General features: G+C 35.8%; 1 protein-coding gene across 3 annotated transcripts in view; it reads right to left on the reverse strand.

Moving 5' to 3' along the window:
• MICU1 (mitochondrial calcium uptake 1) overlaps positions 1–27,958 on the reverse strand; it is a 237,564-nt gene that overhangs the window by 159,365 nt on the left and 50,241 nt on the right. For all 3 annotated transcript variants that reach the window (XM_090278189.1, XM_090278188.1, XM_090278186.1), the window contains exons 2-3: positions 24,204–24,365; positions 7,494–7,668 (exon numbers count right to left, since the gene is read on the reverse strand). In XM_090278189.1, the coding sequence (XP_090134315.1) occupies positions 7,494–7,668; positions 24,204–24,364 (336 nt within the window). In that variant the 5' untranslated portion in view covers position 24,365. The remainder of the gene's footprint in view (positions 1–7,493; positions 7,669–24,203; positions 24,366–27,958) is intronic.

Below are 27,958 nucleotides of genomic sequence, written 5' to 3' on the forward strand. Positions count from 1 at the left end.
AAAAATGAGACAGTGGGGTGAGAGGTTGTGTGGCGCTCTATTATAGTGAACCATATTCTGTAGTCCGAGTTTTTGTGTGTATACAAGGAGTAAACAGAATTTATTTTTTTATTTACATACATACTTATTTCCTTTCCTTCAGATCATGTCTGCCTCTGCTATTTCTCATCATAAGTGCCTAAATAACCCTGATTCATTTTGTTACATCTGTGGCAGTCTCACCATTCCCAGTTAAAGGACAAACATCAGTGCATTTGTCAGGCAAGCCTATTTTGCATATTTTAAAGTAAAACTTGGTGATCAAGATAAGTCTGGGGCCCCTCACAAGGTGTGCAAGCAGTGGGTCGAGAGTTTACAGATGTGGACGAAGGGAACATGTGATAAATTGCCATTTGGTATACCTATGTTTTGGTGAGAGCCCAGAGATCATTCAAGTGACTGTTACTTTTGTATAATGAAAACGTCAGGATATAACAAGAAAAATAAATGAAAAATAGAGTATCCTAGTTTATCATCAGCTATACGCCCAGTGCCTCATTCAGCTGAAATCCCAGTGCCAGTTTCCACTGAACTACCCTCTTTTGAAAAACAGGAGTGTGGTGAAGAACTAAGTGACAGCACCAATGAAGATTTTGAAATTGAAGATGACTCAGTTTGTAAGGGATTTGATCAGGATGAGTTGAATGATTTGGCATGAGATTTGGGACTATGCAAAAAGGCTTCAGAACTCCTAGCATCAGGACTGCATGAGCATGAGAGAAACTTGCTTGAAAAAGGAGTGAAGGCATCCTACTTTCGATCAAGAGAGAGTGCATTTCTGTAGTACTTCTGAGTGACGGTGGCTTTGTGTATTGCCATAACATACATGGTTTAGTGGAGGAATTGGGAATTCCAATCTGTACCACAACTGAATGGTGACTGTTCATGGATAGCTCAAAACGGAGCTTGAAAGTGTGTCCTCCTCCACAATGGCAATTGATTTGGTGCAGTCCCAATTGGCCATTCAGTTTGTTTTCGTGAAGAATATGAAGACATAAAGAGAGTCATTGATCTGTTGCAATATCACAAGCACAACTGGACCATCTGTGTTGACCTTCAAATGGTCTGCTTCCTTCTTGGTCAGCAATCCAGATACACCAAGTATTCCTGTTTTCTGTGTATGTGGGACAGCAGAGCTTGTGAGAAGCGTTGAGTGGAGTCAAACTGGCCTCCAAGATCTGGTGATCCAAACATTCTACATGAGCCACTTGTTGACAGAAAGAACATTATATTCCCACCTCTGCACATAAAACTGGAGCATCAGGCGAGATTGTCCACAGACTGAACACCTCAGGAAAAGCTATAAGCATAAATTTTTACCTTAATATGTATGTTTGGTAGCAGAACTTTGCTATTTGTACACTATTTGACTTACAGTAACAATATATAGACTTTATATGAATAAAATAACTCTAAATAAACAGTATATTCAGGTAATTTTTTCTTTATTTTCCTTTGTATGCACATTTTGTATGATTTTGGGACAAAGGGAGGGTATCCTATACCTTAAAAAGTTGACATGATAGAGAAAAACTGGGGTCATTTTTGGGTTCAGATGCCAAAAGTTTGTCAAAAACAAGTGTCAGATCTAACTCAACGAAAATTGTGTTTCCCAGTGAAATAGTTGATTCAATCACATGCAAGACAAAGGTAGAAAGATAACTTAAAAGTCAATGATTTTCAGAGTAAAAATCAAATCCCTTGGTTGTTACAAGAGTCACTAAATTATGCTGCTTAATATTATTCATCAGTTTTAGCTTAAAACAATAGGTCAAGGAAAATAATACACTTTTGCATTTCTGCATTGGTAGAGTTCTATATAAACATATTGTATAGTATATTATTTTGTGCGCCCCCCCACCCCCACTTAGCAATGTATCTTGGAGATCATTCCATTATCAGTTTATATGGAGCTGCCTCCTTTTAAGTGGTCATGTTAAAAGGAATACTAACAAATTATTATACAAAGGGTTCATAATACAGCATTCAAGATAACAAAGGCTAGGAAATTAAGATGTACCAAAAACTGTTGAAAGATTTTGTAATGTTATGCTTAGCCAGGAGCAAAAATTTAATAAGGGGATTATAATAGTTACATTCAATCATTTACTTAAAACATTGTTAAGCATCATGATTTAAAACAGTTATCTTCAATTAAACTTCTGGACTTTAATTGGATCAAAATTCAGCATTACATTTCTTAACTGCACTAAATAGTAGCCAAGTAGTAGTAGCAATTAAACAACAGATGAGGGAAAATGTCTCTTTATAAAGTAGTCCAATTAATAAAACCTATATAATTATATTAACCAATGTCACCCCAATAAGTTGTAAAAAATTTTTTAAAAATTAAAAATATTTCTATTTTTCATTACTACCTATTCTAGTTTTATTTGTCTTGATTGTCAATTACTTTTTCTTTTTCAACTATTATGGCTATATTTATCTATTTGAGCATGTAACAAGTACATTCTATTGTCTTATTCTGAATATTTAATAAAACTGATTCCATTAGGTTAAATAATTTATTTGATAAAATTAGAATATTACCATTTTCCAACCTCAATGAATTAATAGATCTAGCCCACTGAACAACAATATCTGCTACTATCACAAAAAGAAAAGTATTAGACATTAGGTGCCTCCCGATAAAAGAATACAGTACCATCTCTAGTCTTGCCACAGAGATCAAATCTTAGTCTGATCAAGCCTTAGAATATTCAGGTAATACAGAGAACAGAGGAACATGCTGAATTTCACTGAGAATAAACATCAGGAAAATCCTAATAGTAGAAAACTTTATTGGTGAAATGCCCTGGGTTCTGCTAGATTAAAAGACATCCATCAGAATAAAATAGGACCCTGGCTGCTGTGGCTCGGCTGGAGTGTCATCCATAACTGAAAGGTTGTGTGTTCGATTCCTGGTCAGGGCACATGCCTAGATTGCGGGTTCAATACCTGGTCTAGGTGCTATGGTCCAGGCACCGAAGGGAGGCCATTAATCAATGCTTCTTTTACATTGATGTTTCTCTCTCTCCCTTCTCTCTCTCTTAAAAAAAAAAAAAAAAAGCAATGCCAAAAAACGTCCTCAGGTGAGGATTAAAAAAAAAGATAAAACTGTATGTCTAGGGATGCACATTTGGTTAATAAAACTATAAAGAATGTAATGATTACTATAAAGTCAATTTGTTGGATTCCTCTACCTGTATATTATTTTACAGTAGAACAATTATACTTAAAAAATTCAGACATTCTGTATGATGTTGAATAGCAGAACTAGACTCATGGATAAAAGTTACAGACAAGATATTGGCCAAATATGGAACTTCCAATGGTAACAGTATTCCAAAATGAGACAAAGAGTTCCACAGCATAGGAAGCATTCAAGTGAAAGATGAATAAGCAAATGAAGGTCATAAAAATTTTGTCCATCAAAAGATAATGTCAACAGAGTAAAAATCTACAGAATGAGAATAAATAATTGCAAACCATATATCTGATAACAAATTAACAACCAGATTATGTAGAGAAACTCCTAAATTCAACAATTAAAAAAAGCAAAACAAAAACTGAGTTAAAAAATGGGCAGAGAATGTGAATAGATATTTCTCCAAAGGTGATGTACAAATGGCAAGTAAGCACATGAAAAAATGTTAACATAACTGATCATTAGGGAAATGCAAATGAATACTACATTGAGATACTTTTTACATCCATTAGGATGGCTAATATAAAAAACAAACAAATAGAAAATAATAGGTGTTGGCAAGGATGTGGAAAAACTGGAATCCTTGCTGTGAGAACATAAAATGGTACAGCACTATGGAAAACAGTACTGTGGTTCCATAAAATAAATTAAAAATAGAATGACCAATGATCCCGTAATTTAACTCTTGACTAAATACACAAAAAAATGAGAAGTAAAATCTCAAAGAGGTATTTGTATACCCATGTTCATAGCAGCATTATTGACAATAGCTAAAATGTAAAAACAATCCAAATATCCATCAATGGATAAATGAGTAAGCAATATGTGGTATATACATATAGTAGAATATTATTCAGCCCTAAAAAAGGAAGAAAATTCAGACTTACGTAACATGATGAACCTTGAAAACATTATACTAAGTTCAATAAGCCAGTCACAAAAAAGGCAAGTACTGTATGATTCCATTTGTATGACGTTCTTTCAGTATGCAAAATCATAGTGACAGAAAGTAAAATGGTGATTGCCAAGGGCTGTGGAAAAGGGGTAGTAGGAAATTATTATTTAGTAGGTGTAGATTTTCAGTTTTATAATATGAAAGCAGTTATGGAGATAAGTGATGGTGATGGTTCTACTCTATTATGTATTTAATACCACCTAAAAATGGCTAAAATGGTAAATTTTATGTTATACATATTTTATCACAATAAAAAATATTGAAAGAAAAAGAAGAGAGACCCTGGGGGAGTAGGAAAAGAACTAATGAGGAAAAATATAAAAAAGCAGTTAAATGATATGCAGGATAGGTTCCTTTGGGTCCACATGAAGATCCCAAAGAAAAGAAATGACAGTGAAGCAATACTGATGCAATGTGTGAGAATTTTTCTTGAGGACTTAGGGTTTCAAAAGAGATGATGAAAATTTAAAAATTAAAATTAAAACAAGATAAAAGAGAGGAGCATGCACAAACTAACAAACGCTGCTTCCATGAACCTAGTGAAATGACTGTCCTAACTTTTTGTACCTGTGAATTTTTTAAGTAAAATAAAATAAAATACACAAAACAACCAGGCCATGCATGGAGATAATAAATAGTAAATTCAGGACATTAGTTTACCTCTAAAGTGGAAGAGAGAAAAATGGGATTGAAGAGAATATACAGAAATGTATTTTTAATATTAATTTCATTTCTTCTTAAAAAAATAAAAAACTAAGGCAAATATAGCAAAATGTTAAAACCTGACAAAAACAAGTGTTGGGGATATGTATTTTCAACACAGTAGTCTTTATTATTTTTCTTGTATATTTGAAGTATTATATGAAAATCAAGAGAACTTAAAAGAACAATAAGTGAAGCGTTTAAATGAAATCTGAGGATGTCAAAACAGCATGTAGAATGTGAAGTAATTTGCTATCACAGGGAAAGAATGTAAACAAATGGGCAGAAGCTAGGAAAAGTGCATAATCAAAACTCATTTTATTAATTAAATAATCTTTAATATGCCCCTGTAGACTGTGTAAAAGAAAAACAGACAAAGAGCAAATGAAAAAAACAGCACAAGGAAAGAATAAGTGTTGACATAGGTTCTTGGTGAGAGAGGATAACATGGAGGATGGGTAGGCTTGAACAGGAAAAACAGCTCTTCCACTGAGACTTTGGTGAAAGAAATAAGGGTTATTACAAACATAGACCAGAAAAGTTTTATAGGTATGGGAGTTACAAATTAATTACTTAGATAATTTCATTTTTTCTGTGACATAAGAAATATGGTCATCTGTTGAACAGAAAACAGGAGTGGAAAATGAAAGGTTCAAAAATAAAGAGTTTATTTTGGATATTTTAGCTCTACTTTGTAAAAGTTTGACTCTAAATGAAACTGCTGGAGCAAGATAAATTTGAACTTTCCTTGAAATGACTCAGGGCAAAAGATTTAAATAAATGTATTATTGTGGAAACACTGGGGTAGCTGACAATTAACTTGTGATACCTAACTTTTGTTCAAATTCATCTCAGTAAGAAATGAATTTAGAAAATGAGAAAACTTGTTTAATCACTTCATCTGAAAATAAAAACAGAAAATCAAAGTTTCTCAAAGAAACTTTTTGCAAATACATACCACAAACACATAACACAGAAATAACTCAAATTATCTTCTTGTATTGATTGGCTATATTTTAGCAAGTGAAGGCAACTCCCTGAATTTTAATGTTAACATGCAAAACATCTAATAAATTCAGCCTTTTGGCTTTTCACCAATCATGTCTGCTGAATTCAAATGCCCAATATCATAGGCATTGTTACAGTGAAACTAAAACATTTCTGATGTAGAGCTGTAGAACAGCAATTGGTGTTAAAAGACATAGAATGCTGAAGTCATTTGAAGTTTATACTGTCCTAAAATTAGTTCGTTTTCTGAAAATAACTATATTTCCCAAGAGATTTTATTCTGCCTTTACAACCTAGCATCATAAATCTGTATTACCACACAGACTCAATTAACATATATGAGAACGCCAGTCAGAGAAAGACAAATACTAGATGATTTCACTCATGTGTAGTCTAATGAATAAACTGAATTAACAAGTAAAACAGAGACAGACTTATAGATGGAGAACAGATGACAGGTGATGGAGGGGAGGTTAGGGGGTAAAGGGATTGAGCAAAAAGGACTCATGGACACGGACAACAGTGTGATGACTGCAGGTGGGAGGGGGTAAACGGGGACTAAATGGTAATGGAAAAAATATCATAAAGATTAAATTTAAAAAATATATGAGAACATTCAACATCAGAAGGATCCAGAAAGAAATAATCAACATTAGGTAGCTGAAATGAAAGAAAGAAGAAAATATATTCTAATCATGATTACCAATCTTAGGCCCTTTTCTTAACCCCATTAACTTTATTTTTTTTTTATTTTATTTTTTTCAGATTTAATGTGTTTTATTGATTAAAATATTACATTTGTGCCAATTTCCCCTCCCTCTGCTCCCCTCCACCCGGTGGCCCCCCTCCCTCCAGTTGTCCCCCCCTTTTAGATTATGTCCATTAGTTGTGCATACAGTTCCTCCCAACCTCTCTTCGTCTATTCCATTCCCTCCTACCTTGATCCCCAATTCCTATATCATCTCCCTCCCTTTCCCCATTCCCCCTCCCTGTTGACCTCCCCCCAATATGCTTCCTGTACCCACAGTTCCTTTTCCACTCTCATTGCCTATTTAGTTTGCCTTTGTTTCATCTCCCTAGCTTCTGTTTTTTTAAACCAGTCCCTTTAACATCTCATATAACAGTGGTTTGGATCTAATGAACTCTTTCAGTTTTATTTTGTCCTGGAAACACTTTCTCTGTCCTTCTAGTCTGAATGACAATTTCGCTGGATAGAGTATTCGTGGTTGTAGGTTTTGGATTTTCATTACTTTGAATATTTCTTGCCAGTCTCTTCTTGCCTGTAGGGTTTCCCTTGAGAAGTCAGCTGATAGTCTAATTGGGACCCCTTTGTACATAATTCTTTTCTTCTCTCTTGCTGCTTTTAAGATTCTCTCTTTATCTTTAATTTTTGACTAACCCCATTAACTTTAGATTCCAAGAGTATGTTTGCCTTAGAACATGAGGGAAAATAGTGAAGAGGTGAAAAACTTCAAGATGAACATGAACCATTTGAAATACATCATAAAAGAGATTTAACTGCATTATCTGAACTTTGAATTAACTATAGTTCTGATTAATTTATAAAATTGTGTTACATACTTTTCTGTCTCTGAATCCAGAACGTTTCTTCTTTTTCTCTTCTGGATAAGGCTCAGAACAAATATCTCCAGAATTTTTTTCATGGTTATAAGCTTCCCTTTCATCTTTATTCTTCCTTTTGTCACCAAGTTCACTCTTTAGGTTGTTTGCAGATGGTGGAGATTCTGCAAGGGCTCTAGATTAAAAAAAAGAGAAAAAAATCCTAAATCACGAAGGTCCATCATATTAATCAAATTCTTATTTTTACATACAGTTTAGCAGAAACAGTAGCAATGAAATTTGTAAAAAGTTCTACATGAAGAGATTCCTTAAAAAATTAAAAAATAGAACTACCATATGATTCAGCAATCTCAATTCTGGTTATATATCCAAAAAAACTGAAAGGATATGGAGTTGTTGTTTTTTTCACACTCACATTAATAGCAGCATGATTCATAATAGCTAAAATGTGGAAGCAACGCAAATATCCTTTGACAGATGAATGGATAAAGAAAATGTGGTATGTACATATAATAATATTCAGCTATAAAAATAAAGGATATGACAACAAAAGCACAGGCCACAAAAGCAAAAATAAACAACCAGGACTATGTGTAACTAAAAAGCTTCAGCACAGCAAAGCAATCAATCAACAAAATGAAAAGGCAACATATAGAATGGAAGAAAATATTTGCAAACCATTTACTTAATAAAGGGTTAATATTAAAAATGTATAAAGAACTCTTACAACATCATAGCAAAATCACCAAATAATCCATTAGAAATGGGAAAAGGAATAGAAATTTCTCCAAAGAATATACACAATTAGCCACCATATACATGAAGAGGTGCTCAACACCAATAATCATTAGTGAATACAAAGCAAAACTACAATAAAATATTACCTTCACACCTTGTGGAGTAGCTTTTATTAAAAAAAAAAACAAACCACAGATAATAAGTGTAGGTGTAAATGTAGAGAAAAGGGATTCCTGGTATACTGTAAATTAATGCACCTACTATGGAAAACAGTTTGGAGGATCTTCAAAAAACTAACACTAGAACTACCATGTGATTCGGCAATCCCACTTCTGGGCATACACCCAAAGGAACTGAAATCAGGATCACAAAGTGATCTACATTATCATGATTATTGCAGCATTATTCACAGTAGTCAAGACATGTCCATCAATTGACAGATAAATAAAATGTGGTATGTATATACAATGGAATATTATTCCACATTAAACAAAGAAGGAAATCCTGCTATTTGCAGCAACACAGATGAATCTAGAGAACATTAAATAAGAAGAGCCAGACACAGAAGGACAAATACATACTACATTATACCACTTATATGATGAATATGAAACAGTCAAACTCGTAGATGCATTTGAGTGGAATGGTGGTTTCCAGGGAGAGGGAGAAGGGAAACAGGGAGGTATTAGTCAAAGAGCACAAAATTTCAGTTAATTACAAGATAGGGGGAGAGAGCTCCAAGATGACAATGTAGGTAAACACAGCTTGTCTCCTCACACAACCACATCAAAATTACAACTAAACTACAGAACAATGATTATTCAGAACAACGATCATTCAGAAACATCAGAAATTAAGCTGAATGGAAGTTCTACAACTTCAAAATTAAAGAAGAGACTACATCCAGACTGGTAGGAGTGGTGGAGATGTGAAACTGGCTGGCCCCACACCCATGTGTGGCAGATAAAAATTGGGAAGAATATCTCAGGAGCAAGGGGACCCAGCCTCACACCAGGCCCCCCAACCCAGGGTTCCAGTATTGGAAGATAAGTGATAACTTCTGGCTGTAAAAACCAGTGGGGATTGAGGCTGTGGAAGACAAACTATTAAGAGTCTTGGGCACTTCCTCTTAAAGGGCTCATGCACGGACTTACTCAGACTCTGTCCCTCTGAGCTCCAGCACAGCTTGAAAGGCATCAGAGACATACAGAAGGAACTGAATTGTCTGACATCAGGGAGAGAGCTGGGAGGTGTCTTTCTCCCAGACAAAAGTGCTGGCAGAGGCCATTGGTCCTTTTCTGAACACTCCCCCCAAGGAACCACAGAGCCAGCAGGTGGGTGCCATATCTGAGGCTCCACTAACCTGGCTCACAATGTTTGCCCCACCCTGGTGATTCCCTGAGGCTCTGCCCCACCCAAGTTTTGGGCCTGCCCAGGCTGTTTCCAGTGGCTTTTCCATACACATGCCTTGTCTTGGCTCATGCTTCATATCTTCCTAAATTTCCTCAGATAGCATCTGGCCTCTGTGTGCCCCATGCCTGTTGCTAAGTGGCTCCAGGCCTGGCACTAGAAGCTGGCCTTGGTTTACAGCTTAGACTCACTTGGGCACCACCAAGCCCAGCATAGGTAGCATCCAACTGTAGATTGCTTTGTAGCTTATTTGGGTGGCCCAGACAAACCACAAGAGGTGGCTGACCTTGGCCTGCATCTCCCGGGAGGCCCCAGAGCCTGCGCACCTAGTGGACAGCTATAGACCATGTTGAAGCATCACCACCCAACTACCTCCACAAGCGATGTACTCAAGGCACAGACTCAGCAGGCACGAGAGCCTTGCTTAAGTAAGTCTTGCTCTGTGGCGTAGGTCCTGACACAGCTGATCTTCCACCGTGGTTGAAGGTTGGTGGTCAGTGGTCACTGTCAGTACTTGCAGTTGATCGGACTGGGTAAAATCCCTCCCATTGATTGGCCAACAGCAATTAAAGCTCAGCAGCAGGAGGAGAGTGAGCTCAGCCCACAGAGTGGGTGCATCTCAAATGCCCAGCTTGTGTGATAGGGGAGACTATACCACTGGACCCTATGGGACACTTACTACATTAGGCCACTCTACCAAGCCAGGGACTTGTGGCAGCTCTACATAATATGTGGAAAGAAACACAAGGAGGCTGCCAAAATGAGGAGACAAAGAAGCATGGCCCAAATGAAGGAACGGAGCAAAACTCCAGATGGAGAACTTAACAAAATGGAGACAAGCACTCTGCTAGACGCAGAGTTCAAAACACTGGTTACAAGGATGCTCAGTGAACTTAGTGAGGACCTCAACAGCATAAACAAGAGCATGGAAACAATAAAAAAGATCAGTCAGAAATGAAGGATACACTACCTAAAATGAAGAACAATTTACAGGGAAACAGTTGTAGAGGGGATGGAGCTGAGAATCAAATCAGGTATTTAAAATATAATGAAGCATAAAACAATCAGAATAAAAAGAAGAAAAGAGAATTTAAAAAAAGTGAGGATAGTTTAAGGAGCCTCTGGGACAACTTCAAGCATACCAACATATGCATCATGGGGGTGCCAGAAGAAGAGGAGAGAGAGCAAGAAATTGAAAAGTTATTTGAATACACAATGACAGAAAATTTCCATAACGTGGTGAAGGAAATAGACATACAAGTCCAGGAAGCATAGAGAGTCCCAAATAAGATGAACCCAAAGATGCCAATACCAAGATACATCATAATTATAACGCAAAAGGTTAAAGATAAAGAAAGAATCCTAAAAGCAGCAAGAGAAAAGCAGCTAGCTACCTATAAAGGAGTTCCCATAATGCTGTTAGCTGATTTCTCAAGAAAAACTTTGCAGGCTATAAGGGACTGGCAATAAATATTCAAAGTGATAAAAAGCAAGGACCTACAACCAAGATTACTCTATCCAACAAAGCCATGATTTTGAATCGAAGGACAGATAAAGAGCTTCCTAGACAAGAAAAATCTGAAGGAGTTCTTCATCACCAAACCATTAGTAGATGAAATGTTAAAGATTGTCTTTAAGAAGAAAATCAAACATATAAATAATAAAATGGTAGTAAATATATACGTATCAATAATTGAATCTAAAAAACAAAACAAATGAATGAGCAGAACAGAAACAGAATCATAGATACAGACAATGTTTTGATATTTGCCCGATGGGAGGGGTGTCAGGGGGACAGGAGATAAAGGTGTAGGGATTAATAAATACAAATTGATAGTTACAGAATAGTCATGGGGATGTAAAGTACAGCATAGAGAATAAAGCAGCCAAAGGACATACGAGTGTATGATCCATGGATATGGACAACAGTGTGAAGATTGCTTGAGAGAGTTGGGGGTGTCTGGGTGGAGGGGGACAAAGGGGGAAAATCTGGGACAACTGTAATAGCATAAACAATAAAAAAACAAGAGCTCTGAGATCTGTTGTACAGTGTAATGCCTATAGCTAACAACACGGTTGTATAGTTAAAAATTTTCTAAGAGGGTAGATCTTACATTAAGTGTTTTATTGCCAAAAAATCCATAACAATAATAAAAATAAGAGGGTAGTAGGAAACCTTTGGAAGTCATGGGAGAATTTTATAACAGAGCGTGATGTGGATCACAGGTATATACTTACCTTCAATTCATCAAATTGTACGGATTATGTATAACGTTCTTTAATATCAAAATAATTTTTAAAAGAAACTGAAAAGCACAAAAAAGAATGAAATCCTTGCTTGGCCATTCTGTATGCCAAGAGAGCCAGTGTCTCCCTCAAATTACAGAAGCCAAATGCTGCCATCCAAGACTGTGACAAGGCTATTGAAATAAATCCTGATTCAGCTCCCATGTCTAAATGGTGAGGGAAAGCACACAGACTTCTGGGCCATTGGGAAGAAGCAGCCCATGATCTTGCCCTTGCATGTAAATTGGATTATGATGAAGATGCTAGTGCAATGCTGAAAGAAGTTCAACCAAGGACCCAGAAAACTACAGAACACATTGACTTACGCTTTTCTCCAGCCTAGTCCAAAACACCTTTTTACCTTAACTCAAATTTTCTTTAAACCTAAATAAAGTGATATACTGATTATTTCAATGCTTTATTTCCCTTTGAAAATTCTTGGTAGCTAAAAGATAATGGGCTGATAAAGTGGAGACTCAAGCTATTTATCCAGAAAAAAAGAGACAGCTTTCATTCAATTCATCTTTCAAATTCTGCGAGAGCTATACTAGTTGCTAAGATGAAAATGAATAAGACTGTCTCTGTTCTCAAGAAGTACACAATCAATAGGGAAAACAAACACACAATAAAGGAAAAAATAAAAACAGAGAAAAGGGTCATTAAAAGCCTCTTGGAAAGGGTGATTTATGAGCTGACTTCTCAAAAACCTGATTCTGAAAAAGAAAATCTATAGACATTCAGTATCACCTGGTATAACAGAAATTACCCTAACCACATTGCTTTATTCAGCTCAGTTAATTAAACAGCATTTATAATTTTCTTCTGTAAAACTTACTGGTTGATATCCCTGATACTCTAAAGGGCTCATATATAGTTGACAGATTATACTCAATTACATCATACAACTTTTACCACTTTAGGAGTTGCATGCTTATAAGAATCATTTTGTTTTTTCCTGTTATTCCTGATAGTTGAAGCCATTGCAATATGACATAATAATAATAAAACATTACAAAACTGATGAAGTACAATAACGTATCAGAAGAGGACTTCTTTCAACTACAATGGAGTAATTGCACTAGACTTGCCTTTCCACAGAGGGGAAAAAAATACAAAACATCGAACAAAATATTTGGACCATACATCTTCAAATATTGAACAATATATAGCAACTCTCTGAGAGAAGTGAGGCATATAATTGCCATGAAGTTCTGTTGGAAAACATTTTCCAGATCATGAACACGATCCTAAGCAAAATACAGTAATCATGCTAAATTGAGAGGATGGATCAAAGTTTGGAGAGTAAGAAGTGACTCAAATTGGTGGGGAAGAGGATCAGAGAGAGTAAGTTAACAAACAAAAAGTTCCGCTAATCTACTGTAGTATCCTTGAGTTAAAATTAAGTAGTGCATTTGTAGGATTAAACTATCCAAAATTGGACAAATAACACTTGCCAAAGAGTTGTAGGCCAAATAATTTCGAGAACTCGCAAGTGGGTAAGGTTTAAGTTATGGCAAATTATTGAACACCCAAGATCCAAGGCATTTAGTAAACACTGTAAAAGGGTCATGTTTTATTAATAGAGCTAAATTAGCCCTAGAGCAAAGGATAGCCTAAACAATGCAAAAAAGCTTTAAAAAAACTTGGAAAGATCAAGCAGGTTTTTCAATAAATTAACTTCCTGCCAACATGAAAATCAATACTTTTCAAGGAAAATAACAAAACCCAGACACTCAACAATGTTACATTCACAATGCAAAATATCTAATAAGATAATTATTAGACAGATGACAGATATCAGCAAGATGGTAGAATAGGAAATCCCAGTCTTTGTCACCCACAGAAATACTGGTTTAACACTGATATACAGATCAAAATACCTTTATGAAATTTCCTAAATCAAGAAGTTGCACTACACCAGGCAAGCACAATGCCATGAGCAGAAACATCGAAATTAGTAAGAGGAGCAATTCCACTTTACTTATGTCAGCTCCTCTGCCAAGCAGGCACAGCCCACTGAGAGTGATCAGCACAGCTAACAACTTTTCCCACAGGAAAGAAAGAGAAGAATAGAATGGGTGTCCAACATTCTGTCTATTCAGAGGCTGTCCAGGGGATTGGTTTCTGCTTACCTCACTTAGAGCGCAGTTTGCAGGCTTGGGGGCCACTGAGAACAAAGAACAGGAGGTGGCTTGCTGCAGCTGCAACAGCTTGGAGTAACTGGGAAAAGGTGATCTTCCCTCAGATGGGAGGGAAAGAAGTGGAATGTGTGTCTGGCATTCTAGCTCTTTAGAGAGCTGCCTGAAGGACTGGTATCTATCTCATTTAACTTTGGGTACTGATAGGAAGCTGGCTTATTTTGAATCCCTCATGGCTGGCTAATAAAGACAGTAGGATGGCTTTTCCTGTAGACCAGAGAACCCGTAGTGCCGCATACATACACCAGAGGGAGCAAGAGATCACAAACTCCTGAAAAAGAAACTGGCAAGCCTCTAAAATTGAGAAATTGCCCACCCAGAGCCAGAGAAGCTGTATCTTCCCAAAAAGTTTCAGAGGTACTCAGAATCTACAACTGGGCTGATTGCTGAGGGTCTTCCTCTGTATAAAGCCAATATGTAAAGGCTGGGATATGTGGCTGATTCTTCAAAAACACAGACCTCAAAATAAAGTTACTCCTCCCCCCGCCACACAGAAAGGCAGCCCAAACAGAGGAACAAAATAAATCTCCAGAAACTGATCCTAAAAAACAGGAGTAGTAATTATCTAAAAAGTAGTTCAAAATACTCATCATAAAGATGCTCTACAAGCTCAAGAAACCAATGCATTTAAAAATGACTATTAAGAGAGAGAAAATATTTTAAAAAGCATGCAGAAATTCTGGCACTGAAGAATACAATTATTGACCTGAAAAATTCAAAAGCAGATTTGATCAATAAGAATAAAGAACTGATTAAATCAAAGAGGTAATTTTATATTATCCAGGCAGAGGAACCAATACAAAAGTGAAGAAAGCCTAAGTAATTTTTTTTACATGAACTATGGGCTTTTATTTTGGCAATGACAGCCATGCAAATGTTACATTCTTATAGTCTTCCTTCTCCCTATTTCTCTTTCCCTACCAAGGCCTCTCTAAGCCTAAGGGATTTATGGGACAAAGTCAAGAAGACCAATACATACATTGTGGGAGGTCGAGAAAAAGAAAGGAGAGAGAGAAATGTGTAGAAAATTTATTTAAAGAAATACAGCTCAAACTTCCTGAATTTGGGGAAGTTAATGGACTTCCAGATTGAAGAAGCCCAACAGACTCCCAAGAGGAGGAACTCAAGGAAATCAACATGCAAACACAGTGTAATCAAACTGTTGAAACTCAAAGACAAAAAGAAATTTAAAAGCAGCAGGAAAAAAGTGATTCATCATGTACGGATTCCATAAGACCATAATTAGATTTCTCAATAGAAACCTTGCCAGACAATAAAGGAATAGCATGACATATGGAAAGTGCTCAGAAAAAAAAACTGCAAACCAAGGATACTCTATCTGGTAAAACAAAACAAAACAAAAAAAACTATCTTTTAAAAATCAAGGAGAAATAAAGACATTCAAAAGCTGAGAGAGTTCATCACCACTAAACCTGCATTACAAAAAATGCCAAACAAACAAAAAAACCCACACTGCAATATAAAAATATACAAAAGTTTATAAAGCTTGCTGGTGAAGGTAAATAAATAAGCAAATACATAATGCTGTTATACTATAATGGTGATGTATAAATCACTTTAAATTCTGTAGCAGAAGTTAAAAAGATCAAGTAGAAAAAAACTTTAGCTACAAAAATAAGCTACCGGACACACAATATAAAAAAAAAAATCTGACACATGCCATAATATGGATGAAATGTAAAAACATTTTACTAAGTGAATTCAGCAAACTATAAAAGGACAAATGTATGATTCCACTTACATAAGGTACATAGAGCAGTCAATTCACAGAGGCACAAAGTAGATGGTAACCAGAGGCCAGGAGGAGGGAGGGATAGAGTTTAAATTTGGAAAGATGAAAAATTTCTGGAGAGAAAGGTTAACAGTTGCACAATGTGAATGTACTTAAAATCACTGAAGTGTACACTTAAAATGGCAAAGTTCATGTTACATATATTTTACCACAATAAAGAAGCAGTAGCCCCTTAAAAAAATTTATATTAAAATGAGACAAACAAATGTGATGTTAAATCATAAAGACTCAGAAATGACAGAATAAACAGAAAAGAACTTTAAAAGTGATTATAAATGTTAAAGCATTTAAATGAAAACATGAACATAAAGGAGAGAAAAAGAAATAATATTTTTAAATGGTACTTCTAGAGATTAAAAATACAATGTCTCAACATTTTTAAAAAATCAGTAGGTAGACTTAGCAGATAAGACACTGCAGGAAAAGAAATCAATGACCTTGAAGAGAAAACAATAAACTTCCAAAATTGAAGCACAGACAAAAAAGGCTGTACAAAATATAAACATTACCTTGGTGATACATGGGATAAGATCAGACGGTTTAATGAAGTCCCAGAAAGTGTGTGTGAGAGGGCAGTGGGAATAAAAAAAATCTAATGAAGACATAATGGGCAAAAATTGTTCAAATTTCATGAAAACTATAAACTCAAAGTCCAAGAAAATTAAATCCTAAATAGAATAAACACAAAGTAAACGGCACCAAAACACATCATAATCAAGTGGTTGAAAATAAGTGATAAAGAAATAACATAAAAGTAAGCCAAGGAAAGAGTTCATACATAAAAATAAAGATAAGAATTATCACTGATTTTTTATTTAATAAAACTGAAGACATGATCCAGCAATTCTACTTCTGGTTAGATACTCACAGGAAGTGAAAGCAGGGACTTGGAGAGATATTGGTGCACAAATGTTCGTAACAGCATTATTCGCCAAAGCCAAAAGGTGAAAACAACCCAACTATCTATGGGCAAATGAATGCATAAACAAAATGATATATGTACAACAGAAAATTATCCAGCCTTTAAAAGGAAGGAAATTCTGACACATGCTATGTGTCACATGCTATGGATGAACTATGAAATTATTATGCTAAGTGAAATAAGCCGGAAACAAAAAGATAAACGTTGTACTATCCCAATTACACAGGTACTGGAATAGTCAAATTCATTGATTAAAATACCAGGAATGGGAGAGAAGTAGAATACCAGGGGATGGGGGTTGGGGGGAAGGAAACTGTAAAATTATTGTTTATTGGGTACATGGTTTCAATTTCAGATGATGACAAAGTTCTGGAGACAGATGGTGGTAATGGTGGCACACTAATGTGAATGTACTTAATGTCACAGAACTTAAAAATAGCTAAAATGGTATATTTTATCACAATAAAAAAGGAACTTGGTTATAATAAGGACACTAAATTGAAAAAAGTAAAACCAAAAATAAAAGCTAAAAGCAATTGAATGACATCCTTAAAGTGCTAGGGGAAAAAAAGCCAACCTAGAATTCTGTATTAGTGAAAATATCCTTCAAAAATGAAGGCAAAATAAAAACATTTCTAGACAACGGCTGACAGGATCAAACAAGCTCCTAGTAAATGAAGGACTTCACGCCAAACAAGAATGATATTAGGTAGATGATATGGCCAGTTTTGACCCCACGTGTTCAGACTCCAAACCCTGAATCCTTATTATTATATCTCATTGTCTTTTTTGAGGCTGAGAAAGTAAAAATGTGAAAAATGTTCCTGTTCTAACAGTACTCTAATATGATTTCTAAGGAATATATTTAATTCATTTAGTGAATTTAGGTAGTATACCTGGTCTTTACATATACCTAATTGTATATCCCAGTACACATTCATTTTTGTTTGCCAGCAAATATTTCAAATTGTTTGTCATTCACCTATGTATTTCAAAACTATCACGACACACACTAAATATATGGTATTTATTTTTTGTAAAGACAAAGGAATTGAGGATGAAAAATATTTTTTCTCATAAAGTTGCTCATTGCAGCAATTTGATTTAAACCACATGTCTAGATATAATTTAGATATTAAATTTTTTAAAGTTTAAAATGTTAAAGTTCTTGACCATTTTCAGATAGTTCCAGTTTAATAATAAGTGTAGTATCCATTTACTATATACACATAATGATATTTTCTTTTTCTTTTTACTTTATTTTTATTGTTGACAGTTGTGCAAATGTCTCCATTTTCCCCGTCTTTGCCTGCCTCCATCCAGCCCGTTTCCCTTCTCTCTGGCCATCAACACACTGTTGTCTGTGTCTGTGGGTTATGCATATATGTTCATTGGCTAACCCTTTCACCTTCTTTATGTATTAGACTTTTTTTAGATCACACATATTGCCCTTCTGTAATTCAAATTTATAAATTTTAAAGTTTTAAGTTTTTTAAATTAACAACTATATAGTACCTTCTTTTAAAAACCACACATAAATTATTTTATTGTTTCACATCTACTCCCAGATCTAAAGGACACTAACATTCCTCCAAATCTGGGAGCAAGCTATTAATATGAGGGTCTCTTTCCTTTATGGACAGCCACTCTAGAAACATTGCCAGGTCCTCCCACCTTTTCAAAGTCATAGAAAGGATTAGTCTATAGAGCAAAAGCAAGAAAAATGACAAAGCAAATTGGTCCTTTCTTTTAGGTATTAAAATTATTTTCTGGCCTCGAGTCTCATTCTTTTTTTAAAATACTCACTTGAGGATTTGCTTATTGAATTTTAGAGAAAGAGGGAGGGAGGGAGAGAAGAAGGGAGGGTGAGGGGAAAGGGAGAGAGGGAGAGATGGGTGAGAGAGAGAGAGAGAGAGAGAGAGAGAGAGAGAGAGAGAGAGAGAGAGAGAGAGAGAAACATCAATAGGCTGCCACCCATACACGCCTGGTTGGGGATGGAACTCCAACCTGAGAATATGCCCTGACCAGGGATTGAATCCACAACCTTTTGGTGTACAGAATGACACACCAACCAGCTGAACCAGCTGGCCGGTACAGTCTCATTCCTTTTAAGGTCTATGCTCCCATGCACATTTCTTTCATTTTTAAAGAAATCATTTTTCATTTTTCAATTACAGCTGACATACAATATTATATTACGTTCAGGTGTACAACCCGGTGATTAGACATTTATATAATTTAGAAAGTGACAACACAAATAATATAATACCCATCAGACACCAAACATAGTTATTACAGTATTACTGACTATATTCCCTGTGCTGAACTTTACATCCCCATGACTATTCTGTTACTACCAATTTGTACTTAATCGCTTAACCTTTTTCACCCATACTACCAAGCCCCCTCCCATCAGGCAACCATCAAAATATTCTCTGTATCTATGAGTCTGTTTCTCTTCTTCCTGTTTGTTTGTTTTTTAGATTCCACATATAATTGAAATCATCTGGCATTTGTCTTTCTCTGTCTGACCCACTTCACTCAGCATAATATCCTCTACTACACCCATCCATGTTGTTGTTGCAGATGGCAATATTTTCATTCTCTTTTATGGCTGAATCATATTCTATTGTATATATGCACCACTTCTTCTTTATTCATTTGTTGATGGACACCTAAGTTGTTTCCATGTCTTGGCTATTGTAAATAATGTTGCAAAGGACAGACAAATGCATATGTCTTTTCAAATTTGGTGTTTGGGGTTTCTTCAGATAAATACCCAGAAGTGGAATTGTTGGGCCTTTCTTTGCCTCTTATTGTAACCTTTGTTTTAAAGTTTATTTCGTCTGGTATAAGTATTGCTACCCCAGCTTTCTTGATTTCATTTCTATTTTTATGAAATATCTTTTTCCATCCTTTTACTTTCAGTTTGTGTGTGTCTTTTGATCTGAAGTGAGTCACTTGTAGATAGCATATATAATGGTCTTAATTTCTTATGTATTGCGCCACCGTATGTGTTTTAATTGGAGCATTTAATCCATTTTCATTTAAAGTAATTGTTGATAGATATGTATTCATTGATTTTTTTATTATTCATATTTTTCATCTTTTTTTCACCTTCTAAAACATGTCTTTAACATTTCTTGTATTATTGGTTTGGTGGTGATGAATTCCTTTAGCTTTTTCTTGTCTGGGAAGCTCTTTATTTGTCCTTCAATTCTAAATAATAGCTTTGCTAAGTAGAGTAATCTTGGCTGTAGGTCCTTACTTTTCATCACATTGAGTATTTTGTGCCCATCTCTGCTGGCTTGAAATGTTTCTGTTGAGAATTCAGCTGATAGTCTTATAGGTGCTCCCTTGTAAGTAACTCTGCTTTTCTCTTGCTGCTTTTACAATTTTATCTTTAACCTTTGGCATTTTAATTATGATGTGTCTTGGTGTGGGCTTCTTTGGATCCATCTTGTTTGGGAGTCTGCACTTCCCAGACTTGTATATCTATTTCCTTCACCAGGTTAGGGGAGTTTTCTGTTATTATTGTTTTAAATAGGTTTTTGATTTCTTGCTCTCTCTCTTCTTCCAGCACCCCCATGATGCGAATGTTGGTACACTTGAAGTTGTCCCAGAGGCTCTTTAAACTATCCTCATTTTATAGTACCTTCTTTTTAAGAGAACTTTAAATCTCACTTCTTAGGGAATAATTTTATTTCTGATCATTTAACAATTCAAAAAAAAAAAAGGAAATGGAAAACTATTTAAAAATTAAATGGCAAACCCTATGCCTATATCCTGACAATATAACTTATAATCATTTTAGAGAATCGTTGCTATTGATTCTGATCTCAGCATAAACACAGAAAGTTCAACTTTTATTTTTTGTTTAAAAACTTGAGAATAATTATAGTTCATCTCATTATAACTTCTTATATGACACAAGAAAGGCATAAGGAATAACAATTTTAGAGAACTAAAATCCTGGTACTTAGTATATTTATAACTTTGAAACTGTCATGAAATTAAAATATGTGACAAAAGCAAAATCCTAACATAGAGGAGATGCTGTCAACATGTAAAATTTTTGTTTTAGAGATATGGGGGCTCAAAATTTCAAATGCTGTACAACAAAAATATGAATGTTTCTTTTATGTAACATTCCAAACCATCTTATTCCTTTTGGGGGAGCAGTATTACAGAAAGTAGCAAAATACAAATTAAAAAAAAACAAAAAACACCTAACTTGTTTACCAGTGGTTAACCCGAATAGTATAAGCAAATTGACTCTGGGAATGAAAAGGAATAATAACTTCTTAAACATTCAAACCATGAAACAACTTCTAAACTTCTTCAAGTACAGTCTTTTGTCTTCTTTGAAGTTAGACTAGGCCAAAAGGCAATTTTATGAGGGGGAACTCACACACAAAATGGAATTTATTTATAAAAATTTGTGTATTTATTCTTACGTTTAAACTTCAGTCACCCTCAATGTACTTCCCATCTGATGCAATACACTTTTTTCCACTGCTCAAAACAGGTTTTGAACTCGTTGACTTTGATGCCTTTTCGTGCTTCTACCATTTTTTGTTTCATCTCTTCCGTGTCAGGAAAATGTTTTCCTTTGAGGACTTTTTCATCCAGGGAAACAAAAAAAGCTCACTCAGGGTGAATAGGGAGTGGGGGCATGGGAGGGTCATGCTGGTTTTGGTCAAAAACGGCTGAACACCCAGCAAGGTGTGGGCAGCTGCGCTTGTAAATCATGAAATGGGCAGATGCATTCGAGGCTTCAAAAACATCCACTGAAACTGAATGTAGCCTCTCACAACAATGCCAGCTGGTACGATGATACAGATGGGTTCCTAGAATGCTCACCTAGTGGGGGAAGCCTGTACTACAAGGAGTCTGCCTTCCAGAAGATAATTTTGTTTTTTTGGCTTCCCCCTTACAAATGCACCTGCATGGGACCCTTTAATTCCATTATAGGAAAGCATACCTGAAGAAATTGCTAAGCATTTACTATTTATTACAGCCAAAGGACAAAAATGCCCTCCCTATTCCCTGCTTCCTTCTTTCTTGCCTCCCTCTCATCCTCTTCTCTCTTTGTTCCTCAGTCTAGATCTCTTTCTCGATCTCTGTCTCTGCCAGTCTCTTCCTGTCCATTTGACCTGGCATTTTTTTTAAGCCCAGAAACTCCTTTCTAAGGGTCCTAATACATCCTCCTCATCCTCTTAAATTAGTATTAGTGTTTGTCAGTAGCTTTTCCCCATTACAACTTATCCCATTGTTGTTGATATATTAATGCCTCTTAAAATCTGTCTATTATCAATCTTCTGCTTCAAAATCTCTAAGCTCACCATTGCCTAGACATTAAACTCTCAACGCCTTAGCACAGTGTGTAAGGTCTTTTATGTCATTGGAAAGCCAGTCCCTTCTGCTGATATTCTCTTTCTTCTTCATCATTGCTCAACCTCATATTATACCCAATAATAATAGCTAATGTTTATTGATTGTTTACTATGTGCCAAATACTTTCTACACAAGATATTTTACAAAGTTATGTGCCAATCACTTTTCTAAGCATTTAACAAATAACAACTTATTTAATCTTCATAGGAACCCTATGAAATAGGTACTATCATTATCCCCACTTTACATATGAGGAAATCTAAGCCAATACACACACATAAGCACACACATACATTACTAGTGAGACTAGAAAAAAGTCCATCAGTTCCTAAAATAGTTAAACATAGAGTTACCATATGATCCAGAAATTTCACTCCTAGGTAAATATCTTTCAGAAATGAAAACATATTCTACCAAAAAAATTGTACAGGTATCCCTCGTATAACACAGCACTTCTATAACATGGTTTCGATATAACATGGTTGGAGAATTGGGGAAACCCTCTGTGTAACATGGTAGTTCTATAACACGGTTTCGCTCTAACATGATATGACTGTAGAAGACATCCAAGAGTTGCTTGTAGAAAAAGAAACTGATGAAACAGTTCTGGTGGAAATGACATCTGGAATGTGCCAAGATGATGTAGGGGACGATAGCACTGATGAAAACGAAGAAGTTAAACAGTTTACTCTAAAAAGTGTAAAGAAAGGCCTAGACTTAGCCGAACAGTTAGAGTCATATTTCTTAAATGAAGATCCTTGCACTGAAAGGAGCACACAGTTTAGAAGAGAACTTCCAAAGGGCTTAGTGCTGTATATAGAAATTTATAAAGATCTCTCAGCTAAAAGCAAGCAATTGAAAATAACAGATTTTTTTGCAAAAAGTAGAGCATAATGCTGAAGAAAGTTCAGAGGATGAGGATATCTTGTCAAAAAGAAAACACATTCGGTTAATGGAGCTTAGTAAAATGATGATGAAAAAACCATTACTTAATTCATATTAATATGTAATACCTTTGATGAAAATTGCTTTAATAAAGATATTTCTCTTAATTATAAAAATATAATAGTATGTTTTTTAATTTTTGGAACCTAACCCCCATTTTTGTACTAGTTCTTTGTTTTGTATAACATGGATTTGCATAACACGGCATTTGTTAGGAACCTAACAACTGTGTCATACGGGGGTTACCTACACACAAATGTTCATGGCAGCATTACTCATAATAGACGAAAATTAGAAGTAACCTAACTAGCCATCAACAGATAAATGAATAAATAAAATGTGGTGTACACTCCATACAACAGAATATAAGTTGGCCATAAAAAGAAGTGAAGTAGTGATTCATAGTACCACACAGATGAACTCTGAAAACATTATGCAAAATGAATGAAGCCTGTCACAAAAGACTACATATTATAAGATTCCATTCATATGAAATGTCCAGAACAGGCAAATCTACAGACAGAAAGTAAATGAGTGGTGGCCTGGGGCCAGGGAATATGGAGAAAGTGGAAGGTGACTGCTAACCAGCATGGAATTAATTTCTTATGAAGTGATGAAAATTTTCAGGAATTAAGACAGTGGTGATGGCTGAACAACTTTGGGAATATACTTAAAACCATTGAATTTTACATGTTAAATGTATTATATTAATTATATATTATAAATTTATTAAAGTCATTAAATTGGTGAATTAGTTAAAATGTTCAGCAAAGGAGACAGGCAGATCTTGAAGCAGAATACTTCCTATTTATTTGTTGCTTAGAAATGATAGCTGAATTCTCTGAAACATCTTATTTCATAGATAAGTATTTTATCAATGCCAAATGATTTGGGCAAAAAATTTTGGTACAAAGGTAAGCCAGAAATCAATTCCTTTTAGATAACAGAAACAACTAGAAGACTCAAAGTACATGTAAGAAAAGGATGCTCAGATAACTCACCTCTTCCACAAAAGACCAGTACTTGCAGTTACTGCAGACGCGCCCAGGAAAGCCACTACCATTAGTCGCCGCCTGATCTGGGTGGGCTGTGATCCTCCGTGGTACCATCGAGAGCCCAGGGCTAGTTCTGCCAGTGCAGAAAGTGATTTAAGACGAAACATCCTGTGAACAAAAAGAAGATATGTTACAGTGATGATGACATTGATGATGATGAGAGTATCAACTTCACCAACAAATATAAGTACTTATTCAGAGGCAGACACTATTCTAAACACTTTGCAATACCAAGTATCCCATTTAATCCTCAGAACAATTGTATGAAAAAAGTACTACTTATAAACCTGATATATCAGTCAAAGAATAATTAGAAGACAAGAAACCACATGGTAATTTTCACAGGGAAAAAATAAAAAAAGTATTATTAATTACAACAGGGGACTGAGTACTAAGGGGTAAGAAGATAGCAGATATAGGGAGCACCTACTGCTTTGAGGGGTGATGCAGACCAACAAGAAAATAAATCTCCCTGGTTGCTGTGGCTCAGTGGATTGAGCGTCGGCCTGCGAGCCAAGTGTCGCTGGTTTGATTCCCAGTCAGCGCACATGACTAGGTTGCACATCAGGTCCCCAGTTGGGGGCATGAGTGAGAGGCAACCACACAGTGATGTTTCTCTCCCTCTCTTTCTCCTTTCCCCTCTCTCTAAAAATAAATAAATAAACAAATAAATAAATTTAATTTAAAAAAAGAAAAAGAAAAGAAATTACTAAGGGGCTGCTCCCAACAGGGCTGAGATTCAGACCTTCTAGTGAGGTCACAGGGATGGATGACTGAGAAATTTACTAAAGTGCCACACCAACAGAACTCACAGTAAAACCATCTACCAGAACTCATGCAAGCAGAACTTGGGAAGGAGCCCATGAGGAGGAGATGCCATAGTATGAAACTGATTCAGAAACTGCATGTAGGAGTGTTGCCACTAAAACTCCCTAGAAGTTGAGTACCACTGGGTGTCCCACATGCTGCTGGCCACTACATGCCACAAGGAGCACACTGGAATCAGGAAGTAACACCCCTTCCTTCTCCAGTCTCCCTCTAGACCCACAACTGACAAAGCTTAAAAGCTGGCAAGGGAGAAATTTCTAATATCACAAATAAGACAATGAAAGATAGATTTAGAACTAAAGAGCAACAGTTTGATAAGTGGCACATCGATTTTACAGATGTGGATACTGAGATACAGTGACTTGCTGAAGACTGTATAGCAGAAGTGGTAGATCCAGAATCTGAATCAAGAGAGGTAGGTAGACTGACGCCAGAGCCCAGTTTTTACCTAGGAATTTTGCTGCCCCTACTTTGTAATGCTGATACTGCTTTTGTTAAAGTAATTTAAGTTTTAATTAAATTTTTTTCTCACTCCTAGGCCCTTGGAAGTCCTCCTCCCCACCACATTTTTTTGTTTCATACTTACAATGTCACCTGTTCCTTTAATGCTTTTGTTTTAATTCAGAAACATCTGTATTAGCTCATACTGCTCAATAAACATCCACTCTCCCATCCCCACCCCGTAGGCAAATAATGCTTTCCTACTCTTTTCGAGTGTGTACCTTGCCAAATGCTTTGCTTTGACCAATATAATGTGAGCCAGTTCTATGAAGTTCTTGTAGGAGCTACTGCTGTTAGCCTTCTTGTGTTCCTGCACTCTACCAAGAGAAGATAATGCCCCAGGTAGGCACTGATCCTTCAACCTGGGTTCCATAATGAACAGATCTCAGCATGGAGCCAGGTAATGTCAAGACCAGGTGAGCCAGCTGAGCACAGCCAACCAATGAGTGTTGGAGAGAAATGTTTGTTATTGTAAGCCCCAAAATTTGGGGGTTGTTTGTTGCCATAGCAAAAGTTGGTTAATTCAGCATCTAAGAGAATTACTAGGAAGTTCTCATTCAACAAAAATTAATTAAGTTCATACTATTTACCCTATATGAGACCTAAAAGGCCCTCAAAATTTTTATTCTAATTGAACAAGATGCACATGAAACATTTTTGAAATAATATATTTCCATCCTGAGTACATATAGTTATATTGGATATGGATGTTAAGAGAATTAAAAAATAAAGAAAGACCAGGATAATACTGGGTTAGTTAGCAAAAGCTTTTGTTTAGTGTTGAGCCTCAGAATGGTGTAGAATTTTGATCAAGTAATAGAAATATCAGGGGCATCCCAAAAGACTTAGGAGCATCTCCGGTACCTTAGTCCACTTAATAGAAGATGATATTTTTTCCTTTAGACAATGATCTTGAGGCCAGAGTAGAGTCCCTCATCCTTTTATTCCACCAAGCAGAATGAAAGATAAATAGGCATTTCCTTCTGGTTACATGACTTTCAAATCAAAGTATCTGTGAGCCACACCTTTAGTTCACTGCTTCCTAGTATAATTATCTTGTACTTCGTACATATCTTCCTGTGGCAATTAATATATTTGTTCATATATGTTTTCCTCCCCCACTTGGCTCTCGGCTTCCTTTAAAGCCAAAAGTATGTTTTTTCCTGTGTATCACAGGGCCTGCTACATTCCAGGTGCTCAAAATATTTAACTATTTTACTTTTACATGAAAACCATCGAAGTACAAATTATACAAGTACTGGCTTCTTTCCCAGTCTCAATATATTAAGAAAACTGTACCTTTTTTGTTTGGGTTCAAGTCAAGTTAAACTACTTAGCTGCCTCCTAATATCACTGAGCCAGTTACTGACTCTTCTCCAAACCCACAAGTGCATTGATATGCACAGCATTGCTTTTGTTGGTAACAAAAATGAGCACAACGAAAACATACATATCTGGAGAAAACATATTCATCACTGACAACAGAAAGAAAAGGGTACTTTGCAATTTTCTATGTGAAAGACAAATAACACAACTAATTCTCAAGCTATAACAGGCAAGGGGCGTGTAAGGCTGGAAGTAAGTTTACAACATCTGATCAAATGTAAAGAATAAACACACATATAATCAAATAGGTAAGCCATGATCACTTGAGAAGATCCTTTGAATGCTGGGCTGAGAATTTTAATCACATATACAACAGGAAGCCATCAAAGTGCTTGAATAGGAAAAAAAATGATGAAAACATTTTAAAAAGAGTACCAATCTATCTACCAGCAGTGAATCGGATTAACTACAAAGAACCAAATGCAGAGAGAGCCAACAGGGCATAGTGAGTACAGCCAGAAGGCAACTAATAACCTAAGAATTGGGTGATGAGTGCCTGGAATAGGATGATAAATATAGAAACCAAAAATAAAATAAAAATATCTAAAGTGAAACAAAACTATCACGTATCAGTGTTCAACATCCATCAATATCTAACTGCATAGGAGATGTGAAAGATAAAAAGGGGAAAGAGATGAAAACAATACTGACAACACTAAGTACCATGATAGAAGATGAAGTGGACTCAAAATCCAGAGCTAGTCTCAACTCCACTACTAAACAAACAGCTGTACACAAAGGAAACTCATCTTCTCTCCTTAGGAAAACGTTATTCATTTTTTAAAAATGAGAGAAGTAAGGAGGAGGACCCAAGATGATGGCAAAGTAGGTGGATGTTTACACTCACCTTCTCCAAGGACCAAACTGGAATTCCAACTAAAACACAGAGCAATCAACCTGAATAATCGACTGAAGACTAGCTGAAGAGAAGTCTTATAACCAAGGATCTACCGAAGAAACCACATCGAGATTGGTAAAAAGGATAG

The sequence above is a fragment of the Furipterus horrens genome, unplaced genomic scaffold, assembly GCF_987537825.1.
Source record: "Furipterus horrens unplaced genomic scaffold, mFurHor1.1.pri manual_scaffold_5, whole genome shotgun sequence".
NCBI classification, from domain to species: Eukaryota; Metazoa; Chordata; class Mammalia; order Chiroptera; family Furipteridae; genus Furipterus; species Furipterus horrens.